The 17272-nt window shown below is 41.7% G+C and overlaps 1 protein-coding gene across 3 annotated transcripts in view; it reads left to right on the forward strand.

The window, feature by feature from the left end:
- The window catches only part of CUX1 (cut like homeobox 1), a 421420-nt gene that overhangs the window by 258292 nt on the left and 145856 nt on the right, over positions 1-17272 (forward strand). The window contains exons 13-17 of one of the 3 annotated variants that reach the window (XM_056558499.1): positions 5096-5144; positions 6989-7085; positions 7996-8670; positions 13195-13260; positions 16533-16634. In XM_056558499.1, the coding sequence (XP_056414474.1) occupies positions 5096-5144; positions 6989-7085; positions 7996-8670; positions 13195-13260; positions 16533-16634 (989 nt within the window). The remainder of the gene's footprint in view (positions 1-5095; positions 5145-6988; positions 7086-7995; positions 8671-13194; positions 13261-16532; positions 16635-17272) is intronic. The other 2 variants (XM_056558500.1, XM_056558501.1) reach the window with 2 other exon arrangements.

Consider the following 17272-nt stretch of genomic DNA (forward strand, 5'->3'; position numbering starts at 1 on the left):
GGCACACCAACAGTCCAGGATTAACATTTTTCCCTGTTCTATTCCAATGGAGTAACTGAAAAAACCCGGAATGTTGGTGTGCCTTTGAGGACTGGGTTGGGAAACACTGACATAGACCAGTGTTTCCCAAAGAGGTTGCCTCCAGCTGTTGCAAAACTACAACTCCCAGCATGCCCGGACAGCCTTTGGCTGTCCGGGCATACTGGGAGTTGTAGTTTTGCAACAGCTGGAGGCACCCTGGTTGTGAAACACTGACATAGACAGGGATTACAGCTCCCAGCAGATCTTTCTTACTTTTATATGTAAGGAATTGCTTTATCTGTATTAGTTATCTACTTATTTTTCTTTAATCCTCACTTTTTCCTATTTTTTGGATGACATTTTGGTGGCTTCAGAACCAATTACTGTACCAGGTTTCCATAGAGTTATGGTCTCAACTAGAGATGAGCGAACTTACAGTAAATTCGATTCATCATGAACTTCTCGGCTCGGCAGTTGATGACTTTTCCTGCATAAATTAGTTCAGCTTTCCGGTGCTCCGGTGGGCTGGAAAAGGTGGATACAGTCCTAGGAGACTATTTCGTAAGAATGTATCCACCTTTTCCAGCCCACCGGAGCACCTGAAGGCTGAACTAATTCATGCAGGATAAGTCATCAACTGCCGAGCCGAGAAGTTCGTGATGAATCGAATTTACTGTAAGTTCGCTCATCTCTAGTCTCAACATACAATGGTCGCCCTGGAACCAATTAATATTGTAACTTGAGGGACCACTGTACCTATATCTGTGCAGAGGATTTGGAACTCTCTATCAAAAATATATATCATGGACTCCTATAAAGTCTTAATATGCAAATAGATAAATATGAGCTTGATATTCATTTAAACGTATGACTTTATCTTACATAATAACCGAAATAGGCCATTTTTGTTATAGATCTTCATAAAAAAAAGGTCTGTATTGTGTATTTCTATGATAAGGATTATGAAGTGGCACCAAAGAAAAGCTCATGCTGTACTGCGCTTCCTTACTGATATGTGCTGGTCAGCTTGTAGCTGACTTGAATATCATCGGCCCCGACTGTATCATATGCTGTCCGAAATGTAATATAATCGTCTGCATCTATTTCTCCTTGCCTTTTCCTGATGTTTTGCCTTCCTTACCAATCCTTCTTCTTTTTATTTGACAAGTGCTTCCTGCAGCCATAAATCATTTTGTTGAAATTACATTGTGAGTGTTGGGAAAACCGTTCCTTCGCTCCTAATACACCATCACAAAGTTACATTGAAGATGCCAGTGACTGCTGCCGACTGCAGCCCAGTGTGCTGGAGAGTGTGCACTTACCAATATAGTATTACCACAAGCCGTCTGTAGAATAGCGCAGTGTTTTATGCTTTTTATCATTTATATACAATTACTGACATACTGATAACTTATTTCCTAGCCCTGAGATTGTATCCACTCGCATTGGTACCTTACTGAGGCTTGCATTCTAACCTTCTTAGAACCAGAAGGCCAGTTAAAGGGGTACTCCACTGGGAAAATTTTTTTTTAAATCAACTGGTGCCAGAAAGTTAAACAGATTTGTAAATGACTTCTATTAAAAAAATCTTAATCCTTCCAGTACTTATCAGCTGCTGTAGGGATCGACCGATATCGGTTTTTTAAAGCTGATACCGATAATCGGTGGAGGTTAGGGCCGATAGCCGATAACTTATACCGATATTCCGGTATAAGTTATCGGCTATTTATCCCCCCTCGACACCGCTGCAGATCATTGATTTAAAGCGGGTGCTTTAAATCAATGCACTGCAGTGGCTTTTGCGGTGCCATAGGCCACCGCTGCCACCACCCGCTTCTTTCCCCTACCTGTCAGGGTGGTCCGGGCCATCCATCCTTCCTTTCTGTAGTGTCCGGCGGCATTCTGGGTGGAGGGTGAACCGGTCCGGGCTGTCCTTCTTCTCCGGGGGTCCTCTTCTCCACTCCGGGCAGGCTCCGGCCTAGTAGCGCAGCATAGACGCCGCTGCGCAGTGACGCCCATGCGCAGCGACGCACCTGACGTCACGGCGTAGCGGCGTCTATGCAGCGTACTAGGCCGGAGCCTGCCCGGAGTGGAGAAGAGGACCCCCGGAGAAGGACAGCCCGGACCGGTTCACCCTCCACCCAGAATGGCGCCGGACACTACAGGAAGGAAGGATGACCTGGACCACCCCCATTACGGGTAAGTTTATTTTATTTATTTATTTTATTGACTCGGAGGGTGGGGTAGGGGCCCGACCGGTATGGGCATAAATCCATACCGGTATACCGCCCAGCACTACGGTGGGGGGTGGGTCTGGGGGGGGGGGGCATTATCGGCTTATCGGCAAGGTAATTGTCGATACCGATAATGCCCAAAATCGTGATTATCGGCCGATAATATTGGCCATACCGATAATCGGTCGATCCCTACTCCACAAGAATTCACTTTCTTTTGAATTTCCTTTCTGTCTGACCACAGTGCTCTCTGCTGACACCTCTGTCCATTTTAGGAACTGTCCAGAGCAAGATAGGTTTGCTATGGGGATTTTCTCATACTCTGGACAGTTCCTAAAATGGACAGAGGTGTCAGCAGAGAACATATAGCAGCTGATTAGTACTGGAAGAATTAAGATTTTTTAATAGAAGTAATTTACAAATATGTTTAACTTTCTGGCACCAGTTGATTAAAAAGAAAATGTTTATCAGTGGAATACCCCTTTAATGGCTGATTCCTGTGCCCCCTCTGAAGCCCCCTGGTCAAATATTGCTTTGATGTTTAGTAGCTTCAGTACTATGCAGGTTCATTGAAGCGGCTGTCTGGTGTAGAGGTGTAGACATGTCCTTTAGTGTCTGTTTGCCACTACCACAATTAAAGCTGGAGTTATGGTGCTGGATCTTCCCATCACTTTTATGGTCAAATATGCTGCAGATTTTCTGTTGTGAATTTGCTTGTGTGAGGCCCTATTCACACTACAGAGAATCCGCGCAGAATATCCTTGTGCAGAAACCTTCCATTGATTTCAATTCTGCGGCTTAGTTCACACTTTGGAAGTTCCGCAGTGCAACATCCAGCGGGGATTTGGATTCCGGCGGAAGATGGAACATGTTCAATCTACCAAACCCCAAAGAGAAAAAAGACCCAATAACAACTATATATTAAAAGAATAAAGAGATTTAATTAGTAGACAAAATGCATAAAACAATATTAAAAAGCATGAGTAGAATATCAAAAGAAATGCAATAGGGATGGCAAATATACCATGGGCTGTACAAACATGCTGTGTAGATACACATTACGTGGGCGACATCTCATGGAAACACAACAGACTAAAAAGAGGTTCCTCATGGGAACTAACCCTTACAGTACCAGCAATTTGTATGAGATTTTAACGGGGTTATCCAGGAATTTTATATATATATATATATATATCAATCAGCTGGCTCCAGAAAGTTAAACAGATTTGTAAATTACTTCTATTAAAAAAAATCTTAATCCTTTCAGTACTTATCAGCTGCTAAAGTTGAGCTGTTCTTTTCTCTCTAAATGCTCTCTGATGACACCTGTCTCGGGAACTGTCCAGAGTAGCAGCAAATCCCCATAACAAACCTCTTCTACTCTGTGCAGTTCTCGAGACAAGCAGAGGTGTCAGCAGAGAGCACTGTTGCCAGACAGAAAAGAACAACTCAACTTAAGCAGCTGATAAGTATTGCAAGGATTAAGATTTTTTGGAATAGAATAGAAGTAATTTACAAATCTGTTTAACTTTCTGGAGCCAGTTGATATAATAAAAAAAAAAAAAAAAAAAAAAAAAATCCTGGAATACCCTTTTGAAGAAATCATCTGTTTCAAATTTTCAGATTTCAAATTTACATATACTTTGTAGATTCACTGCAGTTTCTTTTGCAATTGGTCAAAATCACCAAGAAAGTGTCACTGTAGTTGATCTTAGTGCAGAAATAATGTGGATCTGCAGTGATTGTACTCTTTTAGCACAAAGGCAAGCCGGTCATGCTGGGAGTTGTAGTTGGGAGTGTAGTGGAGACACACTGTTTGGAAACACTGTAGATCTGGGTTTGCCAACCAGGGTGCCTCCAGCTGTTGCAAAACTACAACTCCCAGCATGCCCGGACAGCCTTCGGCTGTCCGGGCATGCTGGGAGATGTAGTTTTGCAACAGCTGGAGGCACCCTGGTTGGGAAACACATGGAAAATCCTGGTTGGGAAACACATGGAAAATCCACATCCCACATACGGCCCTACTCTGTGTCAATATGGCGGAAGTGGTAATCCAAGACTGTGCTGCCGCCAGTTTTCTGCTTGCGTCTTAGTTATTTCTCATACCTGGTGTTGTGTCTGCCGCCTCAATGATGTCAGTAATTCACGCTGAGTTTTTAGGTCACATTCTCCTGAGCATTCCCGCAGCCGGCAGAATGTGTCTTTTTGCCTCCGTCTCAAGAACGCTTTTATTTCATAATGAATTGATCTGCTGATCTATTTTACACTTGCCGCCTGCACACGCCACATACACGAACTCTGTCGGCTACGGCGGCACGTACGCTTTGAATCTGTGCAGAGCAACCGTAGACACGGAATAATCCGGATATTTATGAGCTGTTTAATTTGCAATATTTAGGCAATCCAGTCTGGTTCCTTTAAATAAGATTTATGGAGGGCGGAAAAAAAAAAAAAAATATATATATATATATATATATATATCAGTGTTATTTAACCACGACTGTTATGCAAATCTAAGTCCCTCGCAGCTACACTAACAAATGTATACACTTTCTGACAGCTTCAAATGTTATATCCTTATTAACATTTAATTTTATGCCGTGATGTGGCCTGCTGGGAATGAGAGATGCATTATTTAAATGACCCATAAGAAAGATGTATTTTATCTAGGGATAGATTGGTGTTCTGATTCATTATCTGATTACCGTGCCGCCGAGCAAGTTGAGAAAGTTACCCGGAGTTGTTTTTTCCCGCAATGTTGACACTCGGAAGGCTGACGTTACTTCTTTCTCTCAGATATGCAAAAATAAGCGGTAACCTTTCTCTTTTGATTTTTGCAGCATTCTGAAATCCATGGAGTTTACCCAGTCTGAAGGATCAAGTGCACAGGTACAAATTTGTTTCAGTATGCCCGTAATTAGAGATGAGCGAACTTACAGTAAATTTGATTCGTCACAAACTTCTCGGCTCGGCAGTTGATGACTTTTCCTGCGTAAATTCAGGTGCTCCTGTGGGCTGGAAAAGGTGGATACATTCCTAGGAAAGAGTCTCCTAGGACTGTATCCACCTTTTCCAGCCCACCGGAGCACCTGAAAGCTGAACTCATTTATGCAGGAAAAGTCATCAACTGCAGAGCCGAGAAGTTCATGACGAATCGAATTTACTGTAAGTTCGCTCATCTCTACCCGTAATGCGAATGCGTCTCCGGATATTTGGGGACTAGTCTTGTTGTTGCTTTTGTGCTTTATGATCGTATTTGAATGCAGATTTTTGTGGACTCAATGTCTGGGCTTTTTTTATTTATTTATTTATTTATTTTTTACACATTCCGAATAGGGTTCTGTTCACACTAGTGACATTGCTTATGTTTACAATGCAGACATGTCAGCTATGTTGGACCAGTCTTGAAATGGATATGACAGACTGGGTTTTAGGATTTTGGAACTGTATTTTTATTCGTTCTTCAGTTATGCCAAATACAAGTAGTAACAATTGGACAAAACACAACAATGTATATTCCAGAGGTTGTGATGTGTTAAAGCATTGTTTTCCAACCAGTGTGCCTTCATCTCTTGCAAAACTACAACTCCCAGCATGCCCGGACAGCCTTCGGCCGTCCGGGCATGCAGGGATTTGTAGTTTTGCAACAGCTGGAGGCACACTGGTTGGAAAACACTTTGTTAAAGGAGTACTCCGGTGGAGAACATTTTTTTTTTTTTAATGAACTGGTGCCAGAAAGTTAAACAGATTTGTAAATCACTTCTATTAAAAAATCTTTACCCTTCCAGTACTTTTTAGCAGCTGTATGCTACAGAGGAAATTCTTTTCTTTTTGAGTTTCTTTTTTGTCTTGTCCACAGTGCTCTCTGCTGACACCTAATGCCCGTATCAGGAATCAGTATCGCCATAGCAAACCTATGCTGCTCTGGACAGTTCCTGACACGGACAGAGGTGTCAGCAGAGAGCACTGTGGACAAGACAAAAAAGAAATTAAAAAAGAAAAGAATTTCCTCTATCATACAGCTGCTACTAAGTGCTGAAAGGATTAAGATTTTTAAATAGAAGTAATTTACAAATCTGTTTAACTTTCTAACACCAATTCATTAAAAAAAAATATGTTTTCCACTGGAGTACCCCTTTAATGTATACTAAACGGGTGCCATTCACAAGGGAACAGTTGTCCGTGCATGCTGGGCATTGTAGTTTTGCAACAGCTGTGGGGGAACACTGTTAAAGTATACTAGAAAAGGTACCATCCACAAACTGCTGTCCATGGATAGTGGGAGTTGTAGTTTTGCAACAGCTGGGGGCACACTGATCAGAAAACACTTTGTTAAAGTATATACTACAACAGGCGACAGACAGATAAGGCGATTTTTAAGGGAATGCGTCTAGCAAAATAGATTTAGCAGAATAGATTCATTTTAAATGAAATAAACATTTTTTTTAAAGTCACATTATCAGTGATGATGTCACAAATGTGAAAACAGATACATCACGGTGGGTCTTGGGTTCCAGTATTTTTAACCACAAGAATAGCCCTGGAGTGGGCATTGAAATGGTAGTGTGAACTGAGCTTTAATAATCTGTAGCCATGTTATCTCCATGGGGAACCAGTACCTATAATTAACCGGATAGGGCATTTTAGCACTTTTTTTTTTTCAATGCAAAGAAAATTCCGCAGGAGTATTTATGGCGTTAATCTGTTCCATCTCTAAATATTACCTCATTCAGGATGCATCAAAACCATTGGAGGTTCTGTTACTGGAGAAGAACCGCTCGCTGCAGTCAGAGAACGCCACACTGCGGATTTCCAACAGCGACCTGAGCAGTAAGTTTGTTTTGCTGACACCAGTAAGTGACAAAAATGAATGTGCAGTGGAAAGCGGAGTTAGAGACACCTGACAGCAAGATTAATGAACAACAGAATCCGCAAGTATTGTTTGACTTGTAAGGAGTGCGAGCCGGAGAATAGAATACATCTTCAGGACCTCCGTGGCATTGTGTTAAAAAAGAAAAGACTAATTACCTTAGAAAATAGCGGTTATGTAAGCTGGTGTAGGGCCGCGTTACAAGCTTGTTGTCTCCTCTGCCGTAGGAGGAAGGTGGGATAATGGGAATAGAGAGCTGGTATATACAGTGATAATGCTTCCCATTGGTCTGATTAATAGTCATTATTAAGGGTTAAGTAGATTCTAATGGTTCCATTCTGATGGACATGCAGCGTCTTTAGAGAACGGCGCTGTACAGTTTGGTTGTGATTGGCAGATTCTTCCGTGAAACATGTTCTGACTGTGATATTCCATCATTGTAACGCTGGTTTTTTTTATTCAACTGCTTACAGTCAGCTGCTCTGAAGTGTAAATGTTTGCTGCGGGGCCACACGTTGACTTGAAGTTGTATGCTATAAGACCATGTCATTGTCCAGGATTCCGTATCATGACATAATCTTGTAATATATGATTTGTGATTGAGAAGTGAAGTGCAATCATCTGTCATAGGTGTTCTCCAGGCTGCAACAAACTGTACAAGAAAGGTGCAAACATGAAATGCATGTTGTTTGTTTTGGGGGCCTAGTTTGGCTTACTGAAAATTCAATTTAAAAACCTAATTGGCCCTTTAAAAAAAAAAAAAAAAATATGCACTTTTTCACTTTGTGGGGCAAACATTGCGTTTTTATCTTGGTTTTTCCCTTTTTTTTTAATCCCCCCATAATGCATTATGTTTGACCTTTCTTGTAGGGTCAGCCAGGAGAAAAGGGAAAGACCAGCATGAAACTCAGCGTCCTGCAACCTTGCCGGCCTCCCCTCCCTCTCAGTTGCTCCGCAACGTAGGGGAGCAGGCTTCCAATACTAATGGTACACATCAGTTCTCACCAACGGGTTTAAACCAAGACTTTTTCAGCTCATCCATTGCAAGCCCTTCTTTACCCTTGGCCTCCACGGGAAAATTTGCACTAAATTCACTTCTCCAGCGACAGCTTATGCAGTCCTTCTACTCCAAGGCAATGCAGGAAGCAGGAAGCACAAGCATGCTTTTTTCAACAGGTCACTTCAGCACAAACTCCATATCTTCCCAAAGTCCATTACAACAGCCAAGTCCGGATGTAAACGGCATGGCTCCTTCACCAAGCCAGTCGGAGAGCGCTGGGAGCGTCTCAGAAGGCGAAGAAATAGACACTGCAGAAATTGCACGTCAAGTGAAAGAGCAGTTGATCAAGCACAATATTGGGCAACGTATCTTTGGACATTATGTACTAGGACTATCACAGGGGTCTGTGAGTGAGATATTGGCCAGACCCAAACCATGGAATAAACTAACTGTACGGGGCAAGGAGCCTTTCCACAAGATGAAGCAGTTCCTCTCTGACGAGCAGAACATCCTCGCACTGCGGAGTATACAAGGCAGACAAAGAGGTGAGTGCAGTGTTCCTAAAGTCTTTCTAGTCTTCCTAATCATTTCCAACACATCACACTTTCAGAATTCTTCATTGTACAGCCATCATCTTCATAGACCCAAGTGACTAATATATTATGCTTAGACATTGGGTGCAGTGGTGTGCCACACATACCTATTCTGATGTGTCATTATAAGACGTAGAAGCCAGACAGTCTAATCCAGGAGCCAGACTAACCCTTTACAAATCCAGAATGCTTTGTACCTACAGACTAATATTATTTTGTAGTCTTATGAAGTTTTTAATATGCCATCGCTAGTCACAAAGTCTGATTTCTTCATCAATAGTAATGATATAGGTAGATGACATAATAATAAATAGTTTTTCTGTGTCCAAAAAACCAATGCCATACCCTTTCACAGGTTGTGTGCGGCATTGCTCAGCTTCATTCACAGAGTTGGAGCTGAGTTGCAATACCACACAGTCTGGCACTGATTTTTAGGAAGAAAGCAGCCTTGCTTACCCCAGTCAACTTTTTTAACCTGGTTAGTGCTTTGTCCCTACTGACATAGCTAAATGCTAAATAAACATTGAGATTAGTCAACTTACCACTTGAGGATCTGTTTGAAGCATCCAGACAAACCACAGGTGCATGGCTAATGGGAATTCCCCAAGAAAGATCCAGTTCGCCAATGATCTGTAAAAGCTTTGTACTTTATTATAAATCCATTAAAAACAGGGAGTTTTACACTTGTTAAAAAATGTGTGGTACATTTCGGAAGGGAGATTACCCCTTATTCATTAGCATGCTTATGACTAAGGGCTAACCCCCTGAAACATGTCGAGCACTTCTTTGCCTTGTATGAGAAGTGTATACCTCTCTGTTTATAGTGGATTTATAATAAAGTACAAAGCTTATACAGATCATTTGAGCTCTGGATCGCTCCTCTTACTGTTGAAAAAATGACCAAAATTACCAAAAACGACTTCAACTGGTTGGAAGATGACTACACAGAAGCCATGAATTGTTACAGACACATGTATGTGCACAGCATGTGTGCATACATCTGCATTATAACCTTGTGATTTTTGCTTGAATTTAGTTCTCCCTTCTACTGAATTACCGTATGAAGTTTTTCTGACATGTAGTGCAAACTGTCAGTTCACTAGAAGTCATTCAGATGAAATATGTCCTTTTAGGTTCCTTCACATGCAATTTTTTCAGCATTTTTTGTTTTAAGCTTATAGAAAATGCCAGGAATTTTATGTATTTTAGAAGTATTCTGTGTTTTTTGTTTCTTTTTATTCTTACATTTTTTTGTGTGTTTTTTATACTAGTGTTCACATGTCCTTAAAAGAAGCGTATGAGAAACACCATAAAAAAAACAGTATACCCTAGATCATATTGTGTTTTAAACATCTCAAACAAACAAAAATATTGTTTGTGGGAAAGAGAAATGCAGATAAACTGCCACAGGAATCACCTTTATCACCTAACCTATGGACAGATAGTAAATTATTTAAGTCTGGAAACCCCCTATTCACGCGGTGGAATTTGCAAGCGGAATTCTGTGGAAATATTCTGCTTGGAAATTCTGCTGCAGCAGAGTCCCATTAATTTCAATGAGATTCTGCTATACTGTGCACACGGCGTGTCTCAATGTACACAAAAACAATGAACATGTCTATTTCTGAGGATTGCGCTCGGAAATGCATGGCTGTCTGTGTATATGCATTTCTGAGCAGTCCTACCATTGACGCCACATGCAAATTTGTGTAATGGCCGCCTCTGTTTTCGGGCACACATTCCACGGATTTTCCACCGTGTAAACATGGCCTTAAGAGAAAAAATTAAATAGAGCCATTTGTTTCATACACCATCAATAGTTCCCCATATTATCTGAGCCTTATGAGCACGTCTGCAGATACACCTACATTTTTGAGTGGATTTAGGTTTTTAAATACCTTATGAAACTCTACATACTGTACTATATATTTATAAAACACTAAAGTTGGAAGAAAAGGCCATAAGATGTAACTATTTGTAATGAATCCCTATGTTCCATCATTAAAGGATTATCTCTAAATATTATATTTCTTATCTGTAATAGGTATTAATAACCATGAAGGCAGTTTTCCATTTTCACACAAAACTTTAGACTTGTATTTCCATTTTTTTTACGCTTTTGTTCTCTGTGCGGCTGACTTAATCCAGCTCCAGCACACAATGTACCATGTAGACTGTGGCCGATGCCATTTATCTGTGATTATCTCCCACATTTTGCTCTGATTAAGATCACATAAATTTTAATAGGAATACTCTCACGTGCGGGAAAGGTGTTTCAGGACCACATGTGCTGTTTTATCAGGTCGCTCACCCCTATATTACTGCAGCTATTGTAGCATGTCTGTAGGTACAAATAGGATTAAGGCAGTAACATCTGGCACTTGGCAGGGAGTTGCAGCGGATGATGACCCCCAAAGATTGCGATCGGCCATGGCTGGCAAAGTGTGTATTGGATCACCCCCTCTTCAGCCTTTGTGCATTATTCTACCGACCACACACAGTTGCAGCGGGGCTAGAAGTATATATAATTTTGTAGTAGTGTTAGTATGTCTTTTTATAAATGGGAATTTTGGGCTTATTTTAGCACAGCCCTGAGGTTCTTTAAAATATACAAGACTTTCTAATACAAGCTGATGACATTTCTCTGGCACGGTGAAATAAATCATCTCCGAATACAGGAGCCAGTTAGTCTAATCCAGAAGGTAATATGATGTTTTCAGAAGTCAGTCACTTATATACAAATTATTTGTGGTGTTATGGCATCCTGGTTACCTGGCTCCTGGATTTCTCAAACTCTATATAAAAGACAGATGCAAACTGTTATGTACGTGTAGCAGAGCTAATTCTATCACTGGACATATCTTTTCTATAGATTGCAAATATTTCTTTTTAAAAGGGTCAGACTGGGTAAAAAAAAACTAAAATGATTCACTTTCCTTAACCCCCCGGCATTCTCTGAATACCTGCTGGTCTCCGCTTACTGGTCTCGTCTTAATACACAGGGACATGGAGAAAATGGGGGTTACTTCCTGTGTGTCGAGAGCAGGCCAGGAAGTTGAAGGTCAGTAGGGATTGGCATCTGAATGGCAGCAGTTGGGAACCGGGGAGGTGCATAATGCTGCGTTATTTGTGTCCAGTTTGGTTCTTTCAAGGAAATCTGTCAGAACCATCACCCCTACTAACCTGTTAAAGGGGTACTCCGGTGGAAAACAAAATTTCAAATCAACTGGTAGAAGTAATTTATAAATCTGTATACCTTTCTGCTGTTTAAAAATCCTCAGCCCTCCTATACTTATCAGCTGCTGTATGCTTCAGAGGAAGTTGTGTAGTTCTTTCCATTCTGACCACAGTGCTCTCTGCTGACACCTCTGTCCCTGTCAGGAACTGTCTGGAGCAGGAGAGGTTTGCTATGGGGATTTTCTTCTGCTCTGGACAGTTCCTGACACGGACAGAGGAGTACCCCCTTTAATACAGAGTAATAGTGCAGGTGATGCTGATTGGTAATAGTTCAGGTGATGTTGATGTAATACCCTTTACAAATCTGTTACACCATTCTGGAAATATATAGAGATATCCAGATATGCGAATGATCTTTTTGGTGCACTGCCCCCAGCCTCTTGGTGCACTGTTCTGCCCAGCCAGCTGGTTCCTGTGATCTAGCCTTCTTAAAAATATTCATCTTATTCTCTATAGCCCACGCTGTGTCCACGTCCTCATGTACCGCCCTGTACTGCGAGTGTGCATGCGCTGCCTTCCCCAGGTCACAGAACGTGCTGCGACATGCTGCAGAGAAGATGATTATTTACGAAAGTGTGGACAGAACGGTGCTCCAAGGGGCTTAGGGAACTCCCTGAGTGCACCAAGAAGATATTATTATTATTAATTTTTTTATAATCTCCAGAGTGACGTGGCAGATTTGGAAAAGGTAACCTGTGTTACAATCAGAACCATCCGCATTATAACCTATATAAACAGGTTAGTGCGGGTAAAGCTGCTGACAGATTCTCAGATTTCCCGGAGATACCACGACGAGACATGTCAAATCCAGCTCAGCTCTGCTGCATCTGTATGTATGCACTTCTTTGGTAACTATTTAAAGCCTGGAAGATCAGTGCTATCTTAGGGGACTAAGAGGGTCTGTTGCCCCTAGCAGATGGAATTCTAGTGCCATTTTCTTAGTAACATTAACAGAATGAAGTGTGGTCTCCATTTGGTCACTATGGGCAACAGGGTCACTTTTTCTTTAAGATGGATACAATTGATGCGCCTTATAACACAGTGTATGTGGCATACACCCGTATGGGGCATCCATTGTCGTAGTTTAGGGTGTTTGTGAGTAACCCTTCCACCATCTTTGCCTTCACCAACATTAGATTTTCCATCCTATCATGTAACGTAGCCCATGACATTACCAAGCTGACATCCTCCCTCTTCCCCCCCGATTGTTTTGTTCTTACCAAACTTGTTTTTCAACAGAGAATCCAGGCCAGAACCTGAACAGACTATTTCAGGAAGTACCGAAAAGAAGAAATGGGTCTGAAGGTACGTGACAAGCAGGTGTCTCTATGTTTGTAGCCAGCCCGTTCTGCTTTCACTCTGCTCTGTGTAGTCAGACTTGTGGCATTTCATTCTGGCCTGGAATCTGATAGAAAAACAGCTGTAGTAAGTATAAAACACGGGCGCATAAAACACAGGGTATTACACACCGGAGGATCAGGACACTTTTACAAGGCAACCTGTTTCTAGGTCACTACGTTAGCTATGGGGGGAGGAGGGCTATAAATAAGAGATAAAAGACAACGAAAACAACGTAAAAGACAACAAAAATCTCTGCCTTGCTACAATGTTTTGTATGGGGTCGTAATAATCTGATCCAATTATATATATCTATTGCAGTATTTTTTCAATCAGTGTGTTGCAAAACTACAACTCTCATCATGCCCGGACAGCCAACGGCTGTCCGGGCATGCTGAGAGTTGTAGTTTTGCAACAGCTGGAGGCACCCTGGTTGGGAAACACTGACCTTACTGCATAAAAAATTCTAATCCGGCTACGTACGATATGTTGTTGATGTTGTACGCCACAGCCTGCCTATAGAATCCCTGCCGAAATTCGTATTTACGTAGCGAGAGACGCTCTCTGCATTATCTCCGATGTATTCAGTTCAAAGATCCTGCAAAGTATAGAATGAATTTTTTTCTGACTGCTTGTCATAGCTCTGCCCTATGCAGCAGCTTACTTTTTAGATTCGGTTAATGTGCTGACAATACAGTAACATTAAGAAATACGTGAAGGCAACAATAAGCGGCAATTTAAATATGTATTTGTCAGCATTCTTTGACATTGCAAAACCGCTTGTGTAAATGTTATGCGCTCACCCCGCTCTGATAATGGGCCTTTTTGTTAACGGTAAAAGCTGAAAAACAATCATCTATGTAACAGGAAAATAGCTGGATTTTTATCTGAAAAATGCAATCACTAGCATCAATCTTTATCTTAAAGGGTTAATCTGGGGCTTCAAAATGAATGGCCAGACCATAGGATGTTTGATCGGTGGGGGTCCAACTCTCAACACCGAGCCGCCGATCTTCTGTTTCAAGGAGCCGCTGCATTTTGGGATTCACCACTGTTTTGGGATCTACCTACTGTTCTTTTAGTCGTGCCTGTGCCTGGTGTTAGAATTGGATAATGATGTAACCTGTAATACCAGAAAAAGCCACCACTACAGAATTGCGCTTCATGAACAATGAGGGGGAGACTGCACTCAATAGAGTACTATGGCCCCTACAGATCAGCAGGGGGTGTCATGAGTCACATTGCCACCGATCTAATATCATCAGGATAAACAGAGTCCCGGATACCCCTTTATGCTTAGATTTATTTGGCCATGGATAGGGAACAAGTGTCTGATTGCCGGAGGGGGCTCCGTGCACTCCAATGGAGATTGTACCATGAGGAGAGGAGAGACAGGGCTGGTCAGCTATCACACCCTTTAAGTTTCTTGAAAGAGAAAATAAAATGAGCGCACTCCCCCTCCTAGCTCTTCTAAGATGACCATAACACAACGCCTCCGTGCAGTAAAGTGCAGAGCAGTTAGTTCAGGACCGTCTTCAACTGGGTGACGGTAGCCTTTTCGCGCCGTTCGGGGTTTTATCAGGCTCATCTTAGAAAAGAGCTCAGAGGGTGAGTGTACTCATTGCATTTTCTTTTTCAAATTATGTACAGTTTACACAGGCCTGCTTCTTTGAGTTTCACCACTAGAGCGGTGTATTTGCCAACCCTCCCGTCCTCCGGTGTTTAACGGAACCATTGGCTTCAATAGTATAGTGTGGGTGGTGCCAGGCTCACTCTTGACTGTATCTACTTAGCCCCTAAAGTTTGTATAGGGGATAAGTTGCCCTACACTGCAGTACTCTTTTTTTTTTGAAGAGGTTGTCTTATTTGACAACACTTGTCCATATGTAATGCACGTAGATGTATTCAAGGGGCAGTTCATTGATGGGGACCCCTCCCCTTTCTTCTCCCCTCCCTGCCAGCCTTGATTGACAGTTCTCTCCCTGAGGAATATTAGGAGAGATGTATTAGTTATGGTGGCCGGGGCAGGTACAAGCCACTGGGGACCACCCTGATGACTTCGGGAGCATAAAAGTTATGACAGGTTCTAACATGGTCTCCAAGTAAAAATCTCTACCTTGACCCTTTATAGTTAACCTATTAGACTTGCAAACATCTACCACATAGCCTCTAGATAACACAATTTTCTATCTCCGAGGGGGGCTAATTTAATTTGAAAAAAAGCAGCATTTTGATGGACAACTGTAAGGAATTGTCCGTACAACAGATTATTTGTAGGGGCCTGACTGGGCATTAGGGTAATGCCAGCTCTTTTGTCAATATGAACACTTCATAAAGTGTTGAGTACAGGGCCATCATTCCTACTATCTCTAGTCCTAATGGATGTGTTTCACCAACTTGACTGAACTGTCATTAAAAGTGCTAGGCTAGTAGTTGGCCAAAAAAAAGCAAACCAAAAATGTGCCAGCACAGATACAGTAGTGCTGGCAAAACCAGGGTAACAAAAGTAGATTATTTAAACCACCTAAAATGATCCTGTCCTCACATCTACTGTTAATGCTCTTATATTTCCACGAGTCAGCTGTATCAGTACTACAAGTTACATGCAGCACGGACTCCTGTGCCGTCTGTACAAACCACATGATTAGTGTTGCACCTTGGCGCAGCCGTGCCAGGAAGATATACGATTACAACTCATTAGCATTTCCAGCACAGTTTAAACCAGTGACAGCTAAAAATAGTTTTTACTTGATCGAAACTTGGCAAACAGATTTTACAGTCTGGCCAAATATCCTGCATTTGTTGATGTGTTCAATATCCTGTTTCCAACAAACTTCAGTTTGGAGAGAGAAAGAGCACTTAGGCCCTAATCGACTTGGCCTGATTGACAGGTCGCTTATAAAATGATGGCAGCGTGATCTGCATTCAGTTACATTGTGTAAAGCATTGCCTTGCTGCACATGACGGAGAGTGAGGAGTGATGTTACACAAGGACAAAGAATTAGGAGGTAATTCATAAAGACGTTTATCTGCTAGTGCAGGGCCATAGGGTCTCTGGCTGAGCATCATGGGAGATGATCAATAATGAGTAAGGCGCCCACGTGCTAGTAAATATCTGGCCATTTACTAACATTTCAGTAAGATACTTTGACTTTTTTGGATCTTTTTTTTCTGATCTGTATTGTTCTGTTTTACATACATGTCCTGAATGTTGTGCTTTGCTAATATTGTTACTGTAGGAAATATTACTACACGGATCAGAACCTCAGAGACAGGCTCAGATGAAGCCATTAAGTCTATTCTAGAGCAAGCCAAAAGAGAGCTGCAGGTGCTGAAGACTGGTGAGTCTACCTTTAGTTCTCTCTCCCCCATTGTCAGCTTTTTTTCCCTTTTATATGTATTGCCTAAATTTGGCACATTATAAGTATTCTGAATGGTGTTTAAAGGAAACATGAGGGAAGTGATGTGCATGAGATAAGCTTAAAGGGTTTCTCCACTGTTTCTTCTTTTTATTGTACTGCAGACCTTTAAAGAAGCACTCTGGATTTTGTGTTGCACTTTTCCCCATATCATGCACACTCACCAACACTAGTCATACAGCGCCATTTGTTTCATTGCAGCACAGCAACATCTATGCACTTTATTACGCAAAATTGGTCATTTGATCACCAGTCTAACCCACAAAATGACTTAATGTGTCAGAGGAAGTGGTCCGTCCTGGGTCAGTACTTCATAAAGCACCTCGAGTGGGATTATATAGGTCATGTCTGCCACATGAGCTAAAAATAGGCACCAGGCATACACAAGAACCTCTACATTATTCTCTAATAAAAGCCTTTGCTGTACTATATAAGCAAAAAAAAAATAGTTCTTCTTTAAGCTGGACATACACTTTAATGCTTTCTGATCCCGCTGATTTGGGCTCAGCTGACCATTTAACGTCCCACTTTCCCTCCCTGATGGTAGCTGTTCAAGGGAG

This window comes from Hyla sarda, chromosome 2, assembly GCF_029499605.1.
Source record: "Hyla sarda isolate aHylSar1 chromosome 2, aHylSar1.hap1, whole genome shotgun sequence".
Taxonomy (NCBI): Eukaryota; Metazoa; Chordata; class Amphibia; order Anura; family Hylidae; genus Hyla; species Hyla sarda.